A 22,123-nucleotide genomic window follows, 5' to 3' on the forward strand; every position below is an offset into this window, starting at 1 on the left:
GTGATACATCTTAAAGAGATTGCAGTTCATGCCTTCCAAAATGCTACTTTATGAATCTCTATGTCTTCACCGTCTCTTTTAATGTTCACTTTTCAATGATGTATTGTAAATGAAACCACTAGATTGTGAAAACAAAGTCCTATGTTGCAAATATAATGGGATCGTTCATATTTTTATTGTGAAGCCCTCCCCATTATTTGAATCAAATTGAGGAAGCCTCGCTGACCTGTCAATTTTGTAGAAAACTATTTCCATCGCATCATTTGTGCTTTCATTAATGACATATTCAGTAAATAATCGTACGAAGCAGTGTGCTCACATGCAAAATGGAGCGCAGCCATCATTCATTTTATTAATTCCACCTGAGATTTTCATCCTGTGACATATCAAAATGTCAACATGAGAAGAGTCTTAATCTGCCAATAAAATCTACTACACTAATGTTGATGCACAGTCCTTTGACATGAGAAGATTAATAAACGTAATAATTCTTCAGCTATGATGAAAGAACTTCCTCCATCTCATGATCGTCGGGGCTTTATGGGATGTTTAATAAAAGTCAATTCCAGCTTCATATTGTATGGGTCCTCGTAGCCCGGCTTCCATTTCCTCTTATTAACCCCCCAGCCTGCACTTGAGCCCTGGTGTCGGCCATGTATATCTCCTTCTTTGTTCACCTTCAGCTGGATCACACCAGCGCTTTGATGCTGACCGCCGCTAATTAATGTGGATGGTGCTTCTTTTCTTTTTTTATGAAAGAAAAAGCCCACACTGTGTTCCACAAAGCACAATGCGTGTATGTACACACTCAACACAACATCCACTTTGAGTTCAAGGAAATATATCCGTTTTATTTTGTCTATATTTAATGAGGGGACACTTTTAATAATGTATGGCTTTTCTGGAGAGTGAATACTATTTATGTACACCTTAAAAAGAAGATTGATTGCTATAATTTCAAAGCAGAACTTTAAACCCTACACTCAGTCATTTAAGATAATAGTTTGACATTTTGTGAAAAAGGTTATTGGCTTCAATCTGAGAATGACATAGGATAGGGTTGATACCATTCTCCATTATCTCGTTTTTTTACCTTTAACTGCTTTTTTCTTTACAGTTATTTTGGCACAGTTTTAAAAACAGGTCGTATTTTGTCAAAGACAACAAACACAAGTAGCAGAAAACCTCAAATTGTTTTGTCATATAAATAGTTTATTCAAATCCATACAATGTATTACAAAATATAAAACCAAATACACATGGTTCGTAAGTTCTGATTCTCTTAAAGCTGTTACACATTGATGTTCTTCGATATCTCTAATGAAATATTGAGTTTTTTCAGAGATATTTTTAATCAAACACAGCACAAAAGATGAAAACATTTATATCTCTCCATATTATACGATCAGTCGATACATCCATGCATTTCCAAATGTTGCATTATGATTCAGAACCGAATATTCTAAATAGAATAAATTACACGAATGAGCAAAAGCGTTTGTAAAGACAAAGAAGAAAGCATGATGTGCTCTTTCTTCAAGTTATTCACAATTTGAAAATATATACAGGCCTCTCGCTGTTATGTTGGCTTCAATTGCTGTAACAATGTAATCACTTTTAATTGTATTTACTTTCTGATGGATGAATAAAAAAATCAAGTAATCAGGTTATTCGCCAGGTGGCACGTTTATTTGCCGATTTGTGTGGCTTATTGAATGGCAATGTTTTGAAAAGGCAAACAAGTAGACTGAAATAACATCAATCCCCTAATGCTTTTAATTTCACCATATCAATGCCCATCACCAATTTCTCATGACATTATGTAACTGTATGCCGGACTGACCACCATAATTGGGGCTCCTTGTAAAAAAGAAAATAATGCATACTATTCAGAATTTTTTTCATCTGATTCACAAAAAATCACAAAAATATCAAAAATATATATTTACCTACAGCAAGTGTTTTTCGCCTAAAAAGGGTAGAAGTACCCGGACACGTTGCTCTCATGTATAGAGCTGTGCAGTAATGACGTAATGTTGGTGGCCGAACAAAAAACAATGGAATTTGCCAATTGGATCTGGCAAGGTTCCGCATCACCACCGCTAAGCTAAAGGCGGCCTTGTGTCAGCTTGATGACTTTAAATAGTTTATATTCACCTTCAGACCTTATTTTAGGCTTCAACGAAAAATGCTGACCTTTGAGACGATGAAAGTGGGAGTGTGTAAAAATGCTGACTCATTTCCAGGTTTTAGGACTCATTCCTGCACCACTCTGTTGGATCTGGAATCATTTTAGAACAAACAATCCTGAAAAACATTTTGCTAACGATGAAGTGCTAACGACGCAGTGCTTACGACGCAGTGCTTACGACGCAGTGCTAACGACGCAGTGCTAACGACGCAGTGCTAACGACGCAGTGCTAACGACGCTGTGCTTAACGTACCATGCTAACAATGCATCAATCTCAATGTAGCCACACCTAAAGCATGCCTTTGCCGAATGCACCGCCTCCCTCTCCGATTTTTGTGATTATCGTCAGCTGTTCTAAATTATGTTTGACCTCAATTTGGAACTGTGTGCGTCTGTGTAACCTGTACATGCGGCATATCTCAAAATGCATCTGTTGCTGAGCCAATCATAGCTTTCTATGTTGCTATAAATACAAATACAGCATCTGATTCTTATGTGTGTGTGAGTGTCAGCCGGTCAGAGAGCCTGTCATTATTTACCACCCCACCTACCTAAAACAACAGGCGTCATGGAAACCTCAGTGAGTCATACCTTTCTGTAGGAGAGTGATTACCCCTACCCCTCTATTCCATTCAATTCGCTTCATTACCATGAATGGACCACAACCATTGTTGCCAAAGCAAAAATCAACATTAATAAAAAAAATAGAGTATGTAAAAGATATCAATGAGAAAAATACATTACATCTAATTGTCTTAAAGACATAACTGAGAAATCTATATTTTCCCCCAAAAATTATACTTTTTGATCACAACCTGTCGGCTCATTGTTAAAATGCTTCTCTGTTTGGGGTCATCTGAGCTATGACAGAACCAAACACACAGACATTTATTTGCAAACACTTTGAGCCTGTACTTAGCTGTAGAATAAAATGCATTAGCACACATGGGCGCACAGACACACACATTATATTCTTTATACACAGTGTATAGCACACAGGATGCACCCATATATCATAATACATAGGTGTCATTAACCCAGCTGGTCCTAAACTCAAAAGCTGTTGTCCTCACGATGTTATTGAGACAACAAAATGGGTACAAATTTTAAAGGACGACTGCGATTACAGTTTATCAATGTATTCTAATTTAGCTCTAAGGTCAATTCTGGACATTGGAAACAAACATAGTTGAATTAACCTCATTTAGGCCTTCATTGTGGCGTACAGTCGAAGTGTTGCTCACCTAAGCCATCTCCATGACAACCGCAAGCATTATCCCTGATTGGCAGCATTCACAAATTATTATAAGATGGTAACACCTTGTGCTTACCTTTCATAAGGAGCAACAAGTGTTTTGTTTTGTTTTAAGGAAGTAGTGTTCTTTAATTTATTATTTTAAAATGGTTAAATGTACAATACTTTGACTGTTAAGGTAACAACACTAAGATTCATGCTAGTGGTAGATGTTAGTAGCTAGTAGTTGATGTTAAGCAGGAATCACTTTTACAATGCTCACTGTCTAAGGTTAGCGTGTTAGCATGCTGACATTTGCTAATGTACATGCACACACTTAACTCAAACTATATATAAAAGGCTTTTCTTAATGTCATTTTCCACCAACAAGAAGCAAATACAGTGGATTTTGTCTATCTGTAAGCAGGATAAAGCAAAAACTGCTATTCTGATTTCATGAAACTTAAAGGACACCTATCATGCTATATTTGAACAATATATTGTAGGGCCATACCTATATAAAGTATATAAATATAGTTTTTTTTTTCAAAATACCAAAAAGATCCTGCATTTTAGCCATGCCTCATTTTGCTCTATATGCTCTTTCCAGCGCTGTTTTTGCAGGGGGCTGATTATGTGAGCTGCAGCTGAACACGCCCTCCTGCAGGAGAGGGGAGCGTGCTTTGAGATCAGCTGCTCGGCTGTCAGAAGAGGGGGAGAAAAAGAGATCTCCGTCCACCGTGTTTTATTCTTATAGAAGTAAGAAGAGAAGTAACGGGGCAGAAACTCTCCTTTTTACGCAGCGGTCCAGACATAGACATCAAACGGCGACACATATTCAGTGTGCATTTACTTTGGCATTAGGGCAGGGATATCTAGATACTTCCCAAGGTTTTACATAATGAATTGTGCTACTTTTAAAGCAAGCAACGATGTTTTCAAATCTGTAATCAAAAAGGTCCTCAAAAACGCTATCGAAGCAGTTCCTGCCGTTGCTACGTTAGTTCAAATAGTAATAACGAACTATTTTTCTTAGCGGATGCATGTCAATTTAAATCAATACATACAACAATTTTTTAAATCAATAAAATAATTTTCTAAATCCATAAAAGCATTTCAATTAATATTGGGAGTCATGTCGTTACTTTGTCGAGAATGTGGCCATGTAATAAGCGGGATAATGTGCACATTGCATAATGTGCCTTCATGCTGATCTAGATTCCTCCGCTTCGCGTCGGGCTCCTGATCAGCCTGTCGGTGTTCTTTTCCCCATAATGACCGCGTCGCTGCACATTATCCCTTACATATAATTATATAGAGTCATTATTAATTTGTTTTAAAGCAGGAGGTGCACAAGCTTGCCTCGGGGAGGGAGAAAAAGAGCCACAGCGGAGAATAAACAGAAGGGCAACCATGGCAACCATGCAAGGGAAGTCTTCTTCGCTGCTTTTGTGGACTACAGCGCCACTTACAGGCCTGGCATATGTACTACAGCGTCTCCAGCGTCTCCAGCGCTTTCGAGCAGCAATGGCCGGCCGTGGCCCAACCTCTCATTCCCCTGATAGGTGGAGAATTGACCAATAGCACTTTACTCACTGACGTCAGTAAAGTGTTCAAATCTGGATCAGTCTGTATCAGATCCGTTGCAGCCCCTTTTTTAGAGATTTGGGTATGGAGGAAAATAGAGAGGGTTGTGTTTTCTGACACTTGGTGAGTTCACTGGAACACCGGGGATACATATTCATGTATAAAAGACGTACAAAAGTGCATTTTGTATGATAGGTCCCCTTTAATGGAAGGGTGTTGGATGGGCCTAGGAAGATCCCATTAAATGTTGAAACAGATCAGAATAAGGGAGACATATTATACACAAATTATGTTTCAAATTATAGGTCATTGGGGCTGCAATGAATGCTGAATATTTTTGAAAGAAATGGGAAAATTACTATAAACGGGACTGTAAATGTGAATGACATGAAATACGACATATCTTCCGTGTAGTATTTATGTTGTTTCACAATATGATTTAAAGATCATAATTTCACAGAAGTCTGAATTTTGTTCTCCCAACTAGAGATAATATTGAGTAACCTGAGGACCCTTTAATATTTTAATATTATGTACATTTAAAAAATATTAAATTCTATAAATGCATTACGTTTGTATGATGAATTTTGAGCTGATTATTTCTTGATTATTTTCAGTTTTTGATGAGTTTTCTTTACTTAACAAGTTTATTTTTTAAACATTCAGTGTTCTCTCCTCCCTGATACATGCCCTTTTTTCTTTTAGTGTTTTAATATAGCAGTTTCTGTTGGGACCCCCAGGTTAGGAACCAGTGCTGTTGTGTATGTACTTTCCTACATTTTAACTGAAATGTCTTCCTTTCCTTACATTTTCAGTTTTAATGTAAAGCCCATAGTTTTTGTGTGAAATCATGTATACAAATACGTAGGTTGCCTTGCCTAAATGAGCATTGCCTATACAGTACAGTATACTGTAAGCACTGTATGTACAATGGTGTAATATAAAATATGATGGGTTAATTTAATGTATGTGTGTGTTGGTGTCTAGGACCTGGGCATGGAGTCAACCTCTCTGGATGATGTGTTGTACCGCTACGCCAGCTTCAGAAACCTGGTCGACCCCATCACGCATGACCTGATAATCAGCCTGGCACGATACGTGCACTGCCCCAAGACGGTAGGACACACACACACACACACACACACACACACACACACACACACACACACACACGCGCACACACACGCACGCGCACACACACGCACGCGCGCACACACACACACACACACACACACACACACACACACACACGAGAAACACATTAAAATGTGATTCATTTGGTGGCTGCTATCAGATGATCTCCTGACTCATTTCGTCTGACACTATCGGGTTACGGAAGTGCTCTAAGTGGTTGTGTATCTGTGTGTGTCCTTGAGAGAAGCCCAGCTCCTTGTGTGTGTTCATTCATGTGGTCCAGTGTCATTGAGGCAGAGAAAGGGAATGAAAGTGTGACAGTAGCCATACAGGATGAATAATGCAGGAAGATAGGAGGAGTGATGGAGATAAAGATAGGAATTAAAAGGCCTGCAGTGTAACTGTAGCATGATGCAGTATGCTGATACACTGCTACCCCAATGCTACTTGCATACCATACTGTCTAATCTGGAAGGTCATGTAGATTATAGAAACCGCTATGTACAGTCTGCTAGATGACTGATTAATTAATTTCTGATTTTATTTTATTGTTCTTTTTTTTGGTAAAACATTTTTTTTTATTAAGTGAGTGGGAGTTTTTAATAGTGTACATTTAACATCCAACATTTTAAAGGCGACCTATCATGTAAAATGCACCTTTGTACGTCTTTTATACATGAATATCTGTCCCCGGTGTGTCAGGGAACTCACCAAGTGTCAGAAAACACAACCCTCTCTCTTTTCCTCCATACCCAAATCTCTAAAAATGGGGCTGCAACGGAGCTGATACAGATTTGAATTTCTCTGACGTCAGAAAAGGGGTGCTCCGCCTATATGGGCAACTCTCCACCTATCAGGGGAATGTGGGGTTGGACCACGGCCATTGCAGCTCGAAAGCGCTGGAGACGCTGTAGTACATATGCCAGGCCTGTAAGTGGCGCTGCAGTCTGCCACAAAAGCAGCGAAGAAGACTTCTCACAGAATCAGCCCCCTGCAAAAACAGGGCTGGAGAAGAGCAAATAGAGCTAAATGAGGCATGGCTAAAATGCATGATCTGTTTGGTATTTTGAAAAAAAAACTTGACAGACATGTTTTATATAGGTATGGCCCTACAATATATTATTCAAATATAGCATGATAGGTCCACTTTAAGTTGTATTTGTCCCAAAGAAATTAATACATACAAAATATATAAAAAATACTCAAAGATAGAGATAGAACAATAAACAGTTGATGAAAAAGTGCTGTATGAATCATATATATAATAAAATATATTTACATGAGTTGTCGTATAGTGTAATTATAATATTATAGTAGATCCTGAAAAAAAGTAGATCCTGAAAAAGTAGATCCTGAAAAAAAAACTACAGTAGAATGTAAGCAGTGCAGCGTTAGTTCTTTGAAATAACAGATCCAACTGGCTGTCATTTATTAGAGTTAAGCTAACAATAATTTAACATGATCTCGTATAATGGCAACACATGATAGTGTGGAATTAAATGATCTGAAGATTCTGGATACAGAACAAACAAGAAACATGGCCACACATATATTATACTGAGAATATCTCTCATAACTCTCAATAATTTATTTTAGAATTAATTTTTATAATGATTTGGATCAAATGTCAGGTTAATATTTAAAAAAATCAACATGAAGTGTCCACCAAAAATAATTAATCAATGAACACATTAGAAATAGAAAGCAACGTGAGTGTGCTGGAAAAAGAGAACATGGGGATATAGATAGATGTGGTGAGTCTCTGGCTGCAGTGTATCCTGCTGCTCTGGCTGGAAAATGATGTTTGTTGTTGAGCTTGATTTCTGTTCCTGGAAGATTATGCTCTCAGGGATTGAAATAGCGTGCCATCAAATTTGAGTTTCTTATTAAGAAAAACCTGGCAAATCCTGGGAGACAGTGCTTATATTCAACGTTTCCATGGATATCCAATTCATCGTGGATATCTGCAGTTGCTTGTCTCCCGGTTGATGCAACACTTTTTATTTTTACATATGTGTTGTACACTTGACATAAAAGGGACTTCAACGCATGTATACCTTTTTCGTTGTTCTCTACAATGTTAGGTCTAATAAGTTATATATCTGCATAAACATTCATTTCCATTCTGAAACTTGAATGACACATAAAATATCAAAAAGTATGCTTCTAATTAACCAACACACTCTCACTCCCTAAACGTCCAGGAGCGACGCTTGGTCAGGGTCCCGTGGCGTGCAGTTGGGACGCGCCGAGGCTCCTTCAGCTTCATAAACGGACGCAAAGAGCTTTCAATTGATTGCAATGTATTCCCATCGGCGGCGGTATTTGACGCTTAGGGAAGCACCGCATCCGTTTATGTCGGCAGCTCTTAAAGGCAATGTGAGCGTCCATTCCCATTGGATAACGGAGCATTTTACACCCGGAAGTAAGTATTCTCCTGACTGTCGATTGACTTGACAGTGATATCTCCACTACTCATCAACTCAAAAACACCAGATTACGTTTGTTAATTAAACGACATTGATAGGTTTAAATTGTGTACAATGCTTTTGCGTTTTTCCCCTTTAATTCTGAGAAACAACTTGTTTTCTCTGAAATGTGGAGCGCCAAAGAGACTACACTACCCACAATCCCCAGCTATTGTGAGACGCCTGTCCGCTTACAAACCTCGTGATAAGTCAACAAGCTCTGTGATTGGATGAAACATAAATTCATACAAAAAAAATCCAACCCTGTCTCCTAAAAATTACGTTCCCACAGAACTAAACTGCATTCTCAATTACGTTTAGCTAGAAACTTATTTTTATAAGTCTTTTTTTTATAGACTTAGAGGAAGTACAGAAACACGTAACTCTGGATTTGTTTTAAAGATTTGAGGTGCAATAAATGACACAGCAGCTTTTTGGCATGTTAAAACTATTATTTTCTGCCTCGCTCATGAGAGTAACAGCTGGCGAAATTACAGCCTTGTCTACTGATTTTAATTTAACCATATATCGAGCCCGATAAATAAATGATATTTATAAATGACTATTATCATTATTATAAGCAAGACAATAAATGGCAAAGATATGTAGAAAATAAACGTATTTAAGATACGTTCATAACAAACGTAACGTGGGAGAAATTACGTTTCGAGCTAAACGTAATTGAGAATGCCGTTTAGTTAGACAGGGTTGGATTTTTTGTATGAATTTATGTTTCATCCAATCACAGAGCTTGTTGACTTATCACGAGGCCACGGGACCCTGACCAAGCGTCGCTTCTGGATGTTTAGAGAGTGGGAGTGTGTTGAATTAACCAGCACTGACTGACGATATTCAGCACACAAACACAACTCATTCAATGTTGTCACTGCCTGAATGGTATGGACACAGGTCCGCACTGCAATCTAACCATGGGGAGTTAAATAACAATTCCAATTAAAATGACGAGAGCCACAAATCTGTCAATAGCTAGCTGGATAGCTAACATTCGCTAGCTAGCTTATTAGCTTGGTAGATAGGCTAGCTAACTAAGTAGATAGATAGCGAACGTTAGCTAGCTTGATTTGCAGACAGATATACAAAAATGAGATAGAAGTATCATATCTGTGTTACCCCTTGTTTGTTACACTTTCACATTCATATACATACTTTTTAACAAATTGAGGCTTAAAAATATGAGATAATCCATAATCTTCAGTGTGGTTAGCTATGAATCTTCCAAAACTGTGCAACAGTACAGTAGGCCCACACAAACTGTAGAACACTGGTGCTTTGGGAACACTCAAATGATTTAATTCCCATTTAAAATCAGGAGACTAAATACGAACATTATGTGTGTGTGTGTGTGTGTGTGTGTGTGTGTGTGTGTGTGTGTGTGTGTGTGTGTGTGTGTGTGTGTGTGTGTGTGTGTGTGTGTGTGTGTGTGTGTGTGTGTGTGTGTGTGTGTGTGTGTGTGTGTGTGTCATACTTGTCAACCCTCCCGATTTTCGCGGGAGACTCCCGATTTCATTGCCCTCCCCCGGTTTCCTCCCGGGGTCATATTTCTCCCGATTTCTGCCAAAATCAGATTTACTCACGACTGTTTCCACTCAGACTTTAATACAGCTACACCATTGTTTGGTTTCCATGGTAGCGCGTCTCTTTAGCAGCGCGCGCAACTCAAAGTTTGAGAGGGTGAGGAAGATGAAAACTGAACAAGAATCGACAACTCCACCCTCTGCTCACTCCTTTCCTGTAAAATACAGGTCCAGCCCACACATATGCTCCATCGTGCTACAGGCATTGCCCTTACAACTACAATAAGCATGTAAATGTTAATCTACAGCTCCGGCGATCCACTAGCACCGAGACGCAGCCATCCTCGACAACTACTGTAGCGTCACCTTGGATACGAGTCCAAACAACTCACAGACACACAGGCCAGGGCGCTGACCCTTTGAGCATCAGATCTGACGACACTGATTGGCTGAAATTATGTTTCGGCGGCATAGTATACAGATAGCAACAGTCAGCTTGTTGGCTGCTGCTGCTCTGGCTGAGGGCTCCTTTCTACCGCCCGGACTAGAGAGGGTAATGATACACGCTGCGGCCAGGCAGGAAACATGTGACTTATCAGTAACTTTAGATATCGTAAAACAATTTTAAACGAGATTTTATTGTAGATTATACATTTTACTGATACCAATTATATAATATTGACCTTGTTCATTAAAAAAAGATAACATAATGTTTTTTTTTAAATATATCTTTTTATTTATTTTCAATTTTTAATGACAATCAAACATGTGGGAAGAGGGTGGGCGGCGCCCCTAGCGCCCCTATGGGCCGGCCGGAAAAATGGTTATAACATTTTTTTTAAATCATATTTTCAAAAATTATTGATTCGAAAATAATATGATACAGTACTATTACGTCTGGGTTTCTGTGTTTCATTAAAGCTCGGCTCTGTGTGTGTGTGTGTGGAACGAGCCATTTTGTGTGCGAGCGAGAGCGCACCGTACCGGAGATCGTTGTTGTTAGCTTCTGGTGCTAGCGAGCTACACTAACGGATATAAGAAGTTTTTTCAACAACAAGGTGGAGGAGAGTCCTCTCCTTTCAGACTGAGAGACTCAGTGAGCTAAAAGACTCTCTCGGTGTTATCTCAGTGGGTCTCGAACGTTTTGGTCACCATTAATGTAAACAATTATTTCCGAGGCACACATTTATATGATATTATAGTTATAAAAAAATAAGAGAATAAATTAAAAACAGGTATGAAATACTATATGACATTAAAAAAAGAATAAAGTTTAAAAGGGAGTGATTTGTAAAATATCCATAAAGAAAAAGTAAATCTGTTTACAGTTCTGTTTCAAATGGGTGTTGAGAGATGTATCCATAGATCTCTTCATTTTGCTCTCAAAGTGCACCAGATTGATGCTTTTAACTTCAATATTTAAAAATCTTCCCGGGGGAGCTTGCCCCCGGACGCCCCTATGTGAGGTCCACACACCACCTATAAAAATAGCACTTTACCCCTGCTTACACCTATATGCCGTGAGCTGATTATCGAGCCTTCATTGTAACAGTCGCGGGTACGTTGTGGGGAGTGTTGCAGTAGAAAATTCAACTGTAGCGCCCGGTACCTTAATGGGAAACCCTAAATGTTTGAGCACCCTCTATGAAATGTCAAGCTACCCCATAGCACCCCCAAAATAAATCTCTGGCACCGCCACTGAGCCTGACTATTTGTGTTGGGGGGGCCCCACTTTTTTTTCTCCAAAGGGGGGGGCCTGACAGAAAAAGTTTGAGAACCACTGAGCTAAAGAGAGTTTATGATATCACATTTTTTAGCTTGTCATTTCAAGATAAGTCCAGAAAGTAATCTGTATTTTAGTGATCAGGTGAGGGTGAGACTAGAAGTTTCACTAGGGAAAACTCGAGTAACATGTCTTCGGCCATTGTTGACGTAAAAAAAAAAGAGGATCTTTTATTTTGTTATTCCATTAGCGAATATGTTAACGCATTTTTATTGTGTGGCAAGATGCACCTTGGGAGCTGAAAAATGCTCGTTATCAGTGAACAAGGCACATCCTGCGAGAGAATCTTCACACATGCTGGAGCTGCAGAGGAACTGGAGGATAAGGGTTTGGTGTATGGTTCCTGATAGGTGCACATAGAGAGGCTGAGAAGAGCAGAGCGGTGATGAAACAAACACCAAAGGGGGTGTTGTTGTGTGTGCAGAGAGAGGAAGTACAGGAGGAGACAAAGAGAGGTGTTATTTATTTCGTTATGCTCCTTCCGTTCACTCTTCTCATTTATTTTCCTGAACGTGCCATCAAAGACATTATGGGCTTCTCTTTTCATGGGATTTCATCAACAATTGGGAGAATCCTTGTGGTGTAACATGATATAATATTTAGCTTCACTTCAACAAAATCTTGTGGTGTGAAAACAAATTATTTTCATTCAAATAACAATGTTACAACCTCTTGAATAATATTTTCAGATACTTTGATAATAGGTCTCAAATGTTAAAGTCGGACTTAATTATTAAAGTAAAGATTGTTGATTGGTGCTGGTCCCAGTTCACCTCCTGGGCATTGCTGTGGTGACCTTAAGCAAGGCACCACAACCCCCCACTGCTCCCCAGCATACAATATAGTGACGCAGTGATGATGTATTTTTGTAGGCTTAGAGTTTGCAACCAAAAACAATGAGGTTTCCCCGTTGGATTTCTGTATATTGCAGAAAACAAGCTCTGTGGCAAACACCTTTATGATACTCATCATGTTTTATTCAGCAGGGTAATCTCCACATATTAACACCAACAAATTACATCACGGTCGCATGGCTGCGCATCACCACCACTATGCTAAAGGTAACTTATGGCAGCGTGATGATGTTCAGCAGTTTATTTTAGTCACTTCTTAGCAACTGCCATTTTTATGACTTATAGAAGCTTTAGCGATTCAAGAATGGAGTATTTACTGATGTGTTTTGTCTCGTAGAACACAATGTCAAAATCTCGTAAGCTTGTGTCTAATGTACCTCAGACCTAATGTCATGCTTTTAACCACAAACATGTTTGAAAAACGATTGACTTAGAGAATTCTTTTTAACTAATATCCGGGTTTTAGGATTCCTTACTGCACCACTCTATAGCTCCAGACTAGGATGGGTCAAATGCAAAGGTCACATTTCACTGTGTTCATGTACATGTGTGTAACAAAAAAATACGGTTGCATTTGAAAAAACTGCGACTGTTTTTTGTTTAAAATGTTAATTTTGTTTAACAATGGGGTTTGTCCATTGTTTGGAAGTCCGACTTTTCCCAAACACTTAAAGTTGCAAAAGTGTTCCCTAAAGCGGCATTTTTTTTAAATCATATTTTCAAAAATTATTGATTCGAAAATAATATGATACAGTACTATTACGTCTGGGTTTCTGTGTTTCATTAAAGCTCGGCTCTGTGTGTGTGTGTGTGGAACGAGCCATTTTGTGTGCGAGCGAGAGCGCACCGTACCGGAGATCGTTGTTGTTAGCTTCTGGTGCTAGCGAGCTACACTAACGGATATAAGACGTTTTTTCAACAACAAGGTGGAGGAGAGTCCTCTCCTTTCAGACTGAGAGACTCAGTGAGCTAAAAGACTCTCTCGGTGTTATCTCAGTGGGTCTCGAACGTTTTGGTCACCATTAATGTAAACAATTATTTCCGAGGCACACATTTATATGATATTATAGTTATAAAAAAATAAGAGAATAAATTAAAAACAGGTATGAAATACTATATGACATTAAAAAAAGAATAAAGTTTAAAAGGGAGTGATTTGTAAAATATCCATAAAGAAAAAGTAAATCTGTTTACAGTTCTGTTTCAAATGGGTGTTGAGAGATGTATCCATAGATCTCTTCATTTTGCTCTCAAAGTGCACCAGATTGATGCTTTTAACTTCAATATTTAAAAATCTTCCCGGGGGAGCTTGCCCCCGGACGCCCCTATGTGAGGTCCACACACCACCTATAAAAATAGCACTTTACCCCTGCTTACACCTATATGCCGTGAGCTGATTATCGAGCCTTCATTGTAACAGTCGCGGGTACGTTGTGGGGAGTGTTGCAGTAGAAAATTCAACTGTAGCGCCCGGTACCTTAATGGGAAACCCTAAATGTTTGAGCACCCTCTATGAAATGTCAAGCTACCCCATAGCACCCCCAAAATAAATCTCTGGCACCGCCACTGAGCCTGACTATTTGTGTTGGGGGGGCCCCACTTTTTTTTCTCCAAAGGGGGGGGCCTGACAGAAAAAGTTTGAGAACCACTGAGCTAAAGAGAGTTTATGATATCACATTTTTTAGCTTGTCATTTCAAGATAAGTCCAGAAAGTAATCTGTATTTTAGTGATCAGGTGAGGGTGAGACTAGAAGTTTCACTAGGGAAAACTCGAGTAACATGTCTTCGGCCATTGTTGACGTAAAAAAAAAGAGGATCTTTTATTTTGTTATTCCATTAGCGAATATGTTAACGCATTTTTATTGTGTGGCAAGATGCACCTTGGGAGCTGAAAAATGCTCGTTATCAGTGAACAAGGCACATCCTGCGAGAGAATCTTCACACATGCTGGAGCTGCAGAGGAACTGGAGGATAAGGGTTTGGTGTATGGTTCCTGATAGGTGCACATAGAGAGGCTGAGAAGAGCAGAGCGGTGATGAAACAAACACCAAAGGGGGTGTTGTTGTGTGTGCAGAGAGAGGAAGTACAGGAGGAGACAAAGAGAGGTGTTATTTATTTCGTTATGCTCCTTCCGTTCACTCTTCTCATTTATTTTCCTGAACGTGCCATCAAAGACATTATGGGCTTCTCTTTTCATGGGATTTCATCAACAATTGGGAGAATCCTTGTGGTGTAACATGATATAATATTTAGCTTCACTTCAACAAAATCTTGTGGTGTGAAAACAAATTATTTTCATTCAAATAACAATGTTACAACCTCTTGAATAATATTTTCAGATACTTTGATAATAGGTCTCAAATGTTAAAGTCGGACTTAATTATTAAAGTAAAGATTGTTGATTGGTGCTGGTCCCAGTTCACCTCCTGGGCATTGCTGTGGTGACCTTAAGCAAGGCACCACAACCCCCCACTGCTCCCCAGCATACAATATAGTGACGCAGTGATGATGTATTTTTGTAGGCTTAGAGTTTGCAACCAAAAACAATGAGGTTTCCCCGTTGGATTTCTGTATATTGCAGAAAACAAGCTCTGTGGCAAACACCTTTATGATACTCATCATGTTTTATTCAGCAGGGTAATCTCCACATATTAACACCAACAAATTACATCACGGTCGCATGGCTGCGCATCACCACCACTATGCTAAAGGTAACTTATGGCAGCGTGATGATGTTCAGCAGTTTATTTTAGTCACTTCTTAGCAACTTGCCATTTTTATGACTTATAGAAGCTTTAGCGATTCAAGAATGGAGTATTTACTGATGTGTTTTGTCTCGTAGAACACAATGTCAAAATCTCGTAAGCTTGTGTCTAATGTACCTCAGACCTAATGTCATGCTTTTAACCACAAACATGTTTGAAAAACGATTGACTTAGAGAATTCTTTTTAACTAATATCCGGGTTTTAGGATTCCTTACTGCACCACTCTATAGCTCCAGACTAGGATGGGTCAAATGCAAAGGTCACATTTCACTGTGTTCATGTACATGTGTGTAACAAAAAAATACGGTTGCATTTGAAAAAACTGCGACTGTTTTTTGTTTAAAATGTTAATTTTGTTTAACAATGGGGTTTGTCCATTGTTTGGAAGTCCGACTTTTCCCAAACACTTAAAGTTGCAAAAGTGTTCCCTAAAGCGGCCGTATCCCCAACATCAAAGGTTCATTAATCCTAATGGCCCTTTCTTTGAAAAATACACACTCTTCGTTATTACTGACTTAAATAGTGGATTAAAGTGACTTGATTTAACATCCCTACATCCTTTTCATTAGTGCAGCCCCAAAGACTGCAAAGCCACACAGACACATTGGTTGACAACCTTTCTCCAGAGAGGACATTTCCATCAAGAGTATTCCCAACACACACAAGCTGCTCTGACTCCAGGTAGCTGATAACGGCTGCTGTGCAGAGGGAACATGTTTTTAGGGACGTTGTTTCCCCAATATGACATTCCAGGACACATGACATGCTGCCTCTGTGCTATTTATTCAGCTCTGGTTGTGGATATGGTGAAGCTTTTTCCATTTAGGATGGATAATGAAAGAAAATAAGAAATGTAAGGTCAATATGTCACAGGCTTATTCGACCAGCCTGCCCCCAACTTAATGAGAAAAACAAACAATCTGAAAAGAGAAAGAGGACAAGTAAATCAAGCATTATAATTATTTATATAAAAATACTCAATAAGGAGCACACAAAAGGAGTAAACACTAAGCATTTAGAAAAATCAGTCATGCTGTTACAGTCTGCACATTGTTAAAGCGCAAATGAGTAGATAAGCAAACATGAGCATTGCCAATTACTAGCTACAGACTGCCTAACATATCCGTTATACACAAAGGAACTAAACACCTGTTTAGTCAAGAATAATAGATTATTGTTGTTGTTTTAGTGCATTAATATCATATAATTTAGGGATATACAAGAAACAAAATGACATTCCAATTCACCCACTGAAAACAGTCATTGTATGCTACAGACGGCAGAAAATATTCTTCATTTAAATATCTAAAATATAAACTTTGTATCTAAGGTACATTAAGTATTTATTTAAACAAGGACAATGCATACAAATAGAATAATCTCAACATAGAGAAGTGATGTTTTATGCCAGATTTGAGCTAATAGCTCATTTCAATCTGCAGTACACAGTGATATTAGTGAAGTTGCTAAAACACGCATAAAACATGCTCCAGTGAATGGATAATAATAGAAATACATGAATGCAAAGGCGTGTAATTAGATTACAGTCTATCCAGAAAGAGTTATTCCAATATTAATTTATTTTATGGTTAATATTATCATATCCATTAATAAATCAAGTACAACACTGTTGCTTTATCAAAATCAATATTAGGAAGTGCATATACTGGCTCTCTGATAATGCACTATGTTGCGTTAGGGGAATGAATTCCCATTGAAATGTTTAATGTTACTGTTATACAATATGTAAGGGATAATATGCTTAGAGGTGGTAATTGAACACTGATCGCATCGAGATCCTCATGGAGAAAACGTATATTTGTCTCGTCCACAGCTGACGTTTAATTGACCGGCCTTCTTTCTGTGGATTGATATGACTGCAAATAGTCCCTTGACCCTCCTTAACATCGGTCTGTTAGTGAAAATGAACAACCTCTGGAATGTCCAAATTGACCAATCAGAATCAAGTATTCAATTTATTCTTGTAAACAAATATTTTCTTATCTTTACCTCTTGTATGTGATGCGTTGGGGATTTGTTGGTCGACACGGCATCTTCACATCCTTTAATGTTCAAAAAGCTCTTTATTGTTCTCATACTCATGCTGCACACCTCTTTTCACCCTCTTTCTGAAACCAGAGCCCAGTCTGCTCTGATTGGTCAGCTGGCCGGCTCTGTTGCCATTGTTCAAATGTTTAGAGGTGTCCCGCCCCTTAGCCATCACAGAAATCTGAAATCTCACATTTAGTAATCCGGTCTATAGTCTACAACAGGAGTCAATAGGGGGTGATTTCAGGCTCAATAAGACATTTCCTGTAGCTGCTTCACATAAAGGCCTGCATGTGGTTTAAAGTAATGTGCAGCTGCAGCAGAGAGAATGTGCATTAGCAGATTGCAGATACAGCTGCAGGGAGAGCAATCTGAGCTCTTCGCTCTGCTCATGAATGTACATTAAAGCAACACTTCCTGATAACTCACTAATCCTCAATCTGTTGATCTAAAATGCTCACAGACCTTTTCTCAAGCAACCCTTTTACAAAAAACCACACTGACACTGGAAAATACACACGTTCATTAAAACACACACACGTACATGTGTATAAGCAGGCATGCTCTCACTTAGTTTCTCCCTTTCACTTCCTCTCCCATACTCACACACTTTTCTCCTCAGGCACACAGCAGCCTCCATAGTGTGTGAAAGCTCTTTTCATTGCAGTTTGACTGCTTGTGAGGCTGCGGCCCCACGAGGACGAATTCGGTCGTTTGCGTTACTGTTTAGTGTCATATAGACCGTTCGGCCACACGAGGACGACCGAATATGGCACTAAACGACTGAGGAAACGACAACGGGTCCCAAGGTGGATAGAAATGCATACGCCACTCTCTGGGGGGTCAAACAGCTCCGTGTGTGCGCCCTATACGGACATTTTCAGATCACTGATAGTGATTGCGCAATAGCCCCGCCTCTCCCCACCTCTTCTGCTCACCTCCGCTTACCCCGCGCCAGTGCTGAAGTGTTTCGCCACCAACAACAACAACAACAATGGCGAATCGCAGAGTTGCTATCGTGCTCCGGACGCTATTGACCATGCTACAGTTGTTTGTGCAACATCTACAGCAATAATGATGAGGCAATAGCCCCGCCTCTCCCCACCTCTGCTGCTCACCCCCACGTCAAAGTAAACTGCATCCTGAATTCAGATTATTTATCTTCTCTCGCGAGTGAAGTCTAATCTGACAGGACGGAGACACGCAGCTCTGCTCACCTGCAGCTCCTCCCGCTGCAGCAAAACACACACTTCAAGTCAGATCATCACCCTTAGCTATTTTAATTACCTCTCAAACTCCCTAAACTAGTTATAAATATGTTTATTTTTTACTGTCGGCCGGGGTCACTCATTACTGGATGAGCTGCTGCATGAGACAGACACTGACGCTGTCCGAAGAGAAGGAGGAAAAAGAGAGGCTCGTGTATTTATCATTATATTATATAGAGTCGTTATTCATTTGTTTTAAAGCTCAATAAATAACAAAGAAGACCTTTGACCGGCACTTTTATAATTTTGTCCGGAAGATTTCAACTTTAATACACGCTGACTGGCGAAAAACTCTGCCCGGTTCCTTCGGCCCCCCACCGCGGAGAATAAACAGAAGGGCAACCATGACAACCGTGCTTCTTCGCTGCTTTTGTGGAGGAAGTTACAGCGCCACGTAGAGGCTCCCTGCATATGTACTGCAGCTTCTCCAGCGGTTGGAGCTAAACGGAGCGGTCTCGTGTGGGCAGACACTATCCGGATAATTATTGCATGTGGACGGAAGCCGTTTGCGATTGCGTTTGCGTTAATCCTATGCGTTTTAGCCGTTTTCGTCCTCGTGGGGCTCGCAGCCTGAATCTACACTTACAGCAGCTGAAAAGTCGCTGCTTTGTCACTGCAGCTGCTTTAATTTTCTCTCAGTTATTTTCTCTTTCTTTGTCCTCTTTTTATTTTTCCCATTTCACACCTAGTCTGTCTCATCTTTTTACTTTCCTGAACCGAGACTCTGTTGATCGCCTCCAGGCTGTAGAACTCCGTTTTTTAACCAGAACCAAGGATACGTGATTACATCACTCACTGTTAGAGCTGTTTTGGAATACATTTTTAAGGTTCACTTACGTCCCAATATGCAATATTTTTGATTGTTATAGTTCCCCGGCTGAAAACTAAAGGAGCAAAGCGACGTTAGTCCGAGCCCAAAAATCAGTGATTCTCCTTCTTAACATATGCTTTTATTCAAAACCTTTCCTGATTTTTCTTTTGTTTTACTGTTTTCAGCCATTTCACTATCGTATTCTGCAGTCCTATAGGCCTGCGGGGACTAGGCTTGGGAATTGAAGGGTTGCCAGATCAAGTCCCAAGTGGACCAAGTACAGAATGTGGACTGGTAGCTGTAGATGGTGCCAGTTTGGCCTCCTGGACACTGCAAAGATGTACTTGAGCAAGGCACTGAAATCATTTTTTCTCCCAGGCCCCTTCGCTCTGATGCTCTCCGCTAATGCTAACGCTAATGCTGGGGGTATTTCCGCCTATGTGTGTAATGTAAATAACACCAGAGTGAATAACTATATTTCCCCTGTGGGAATAATAAAGTTAATCTTAATCAACTTCACCGCACTTATACAGTATCTGCCTAAAGGGTAAAATACTGATAAGATAAAAGGACAATAAAAGTGCATTCTCTGTTCACAAGGTTTCCTAATTCCAAACTCTGGCTGTTTACAGTGATTTGTAGACACAGGTAATATCTCAGATCACACCCCAGTTCTACAACTCTCTCAATACACTGTAAAGCAACATGTGCCACTAGCAGATATCTGCCCACTCAAAGAAACGCTATGTCTACAGTTCCTACAACATACAGTGATTCCCAATCTGTTCACTTTACAATATCTATATTCAACCATAAGGTAAATGTGAAGTCAAGGTGAGAGAGATGTAAAAAATATAACATTAGAACTGGCATGGATTCATGGATTTGTGTGCAGCTTTTATAATGGGAACACAAAAATAAGCATGATAAAATAAATGTGGGAATTGAAGTACATAAGTGAGATCTGAGATCCAGCCATGATTCAGAGTCAGTTCTTCCTCTGCACCAATAATACGAGAGTTTACAGATTGAATTATCCAAACAATTCATCTGCAGAATGGAACCATTGTGCAGTAATTCACCAGAGCAGGGAAGGGCATGCAGTGAAGAATAGGACTGAAATAATGGTTACATTTGTACCGTGCAAAATAATTCATCATCAGTCTGACCTGAGGGGAATGAATAGAAATGAAGCAGATGGACAAATAAGATAAAGGATGGAGACAGAGGAGAGGTCATCTGTTCTCTGGAGACTGGAAAGGTTCATAGATGTGTTCTGTATCCAATAATGTAACAAGAGGAGGGGGGAAGGGAGAGAGGGAGGGAGGCAGCACAAACCGGGGGCTAAAAAGAACTAAGGAGAAGAAGAGTGGAAAGGAAGGGGATGAGTGCGAGGGAGGGCATGGTGCAGTGACATGTAGAAAAGGCCACAGTGAGGCCACAAGGTGCTGAGGGGGGGCTGCAGATGCTGCTCATCGACCCGGCTCTCTCCTTCCCTTCAACACCATTCTAGAAGCTTCATTGACATGGTAAGACCTCTCATTACTGTACATTAACCAGAGTGTCGGTACAAAGCACAACATCAATACGCCCTCAACTAAGACTACAAAGAAAGCACCGCAGTGATGTGGGTCCAAAAGGTTTGTCTGAAAACTCAAAATTGTACAAATGGCAGTGATTGGTTAGATTTTGAGCCTTAAAATGTATCCAAATGTACAATAAAGTATTCATTCTAATATAATATGATGAAATAGTAAGGGATAATGTGCACTGAGATGGTCATTAATAATAATAATTAATGGCATTTATTCTAGTGCTTTTCCAAGTACTCAAAGCGCTTAGATTACATTATATTACATACAGTACTGTATATGAGACGTGTAATACATTAATACTGTGGACAATACCCACAGGAGCAATTTGAGGTGTCTTGCCCAAGGACACAGCGGCATGCTGACTGGGTGATCAGGTTCAGGATGTCAGTGATTTCTTTTTAATTAACCACCTCGCTGCACATTATCTAGCTTATAACACGTCTAAAACCCAGATAACCTACGACTTGACTCACAATATAGATGTTATGATTTTATTGATTTAAAAATGATAGTATTGCTCCCGATAAGGAAAAATAGTCATTTCCAATGCGTACCAACGGCAAACATTTATTATCACCATCACATTAGAAACAAGCAGCTTACACGTGAACAAGGCAGAATCAGAATCATAATACCTTTAATCGTCCCACAGAGGGGAAATGTACATAGTTACAGCAAAAGTGAAGATAGAGACAAAATGTTTTAATTTAAACCACTTTAGATAAAAGGGCATGACAAATATAACATTTAAAAAAAAAAAATGTTAACGTTATTCAAATGTGCAAGTTACATTTGAGTGGAGATGCAAGGAAGAAACATAAAAGATGACTTAGGTACTACAAATAAGA

At 39.4% G+C, this 22,123-nt stretch overlaps 1 protein-coding gene across 1 annotated transcript in view; it reads left to right on the forward strand.

The window, feature by feature from the left end:
- lrrc75a (leucine rich repeat containing 75A) overlaps positions 1-22,123 on the forward strand; it is an 89,885-nt gene that overhangs the window by 19,049 nt on the left and 48,713 nt on the right. Inside the window, exon 2 of the mRNA XM_034096847.2 lies at positions 6,000-6,128. Within this exon, the coding sequence (XP_033952738.1) occupies positions 6,000-6,128 (129 nt within the window). The remainder of the gene's footprint in view (positions 1-5,999; positions 6,129-22,123) is intronic.

Source organism: Pseudochaenichthys georgianus, chromosome 13, assembly GCF_902827115.2.
Source record: "Pseudochaenichthys georgianus chromosome 13, fPseGeo1.2, whole genome shotgun sequence".
NCBI classification, from domain to species: domain Eukaryota; kingdom Metazoa; phylum Chordata; class Actinopteri; order Perciformes; family Channichthyidae; genus Pseudochaenichthys; species Pseudochaenichthys georgianus.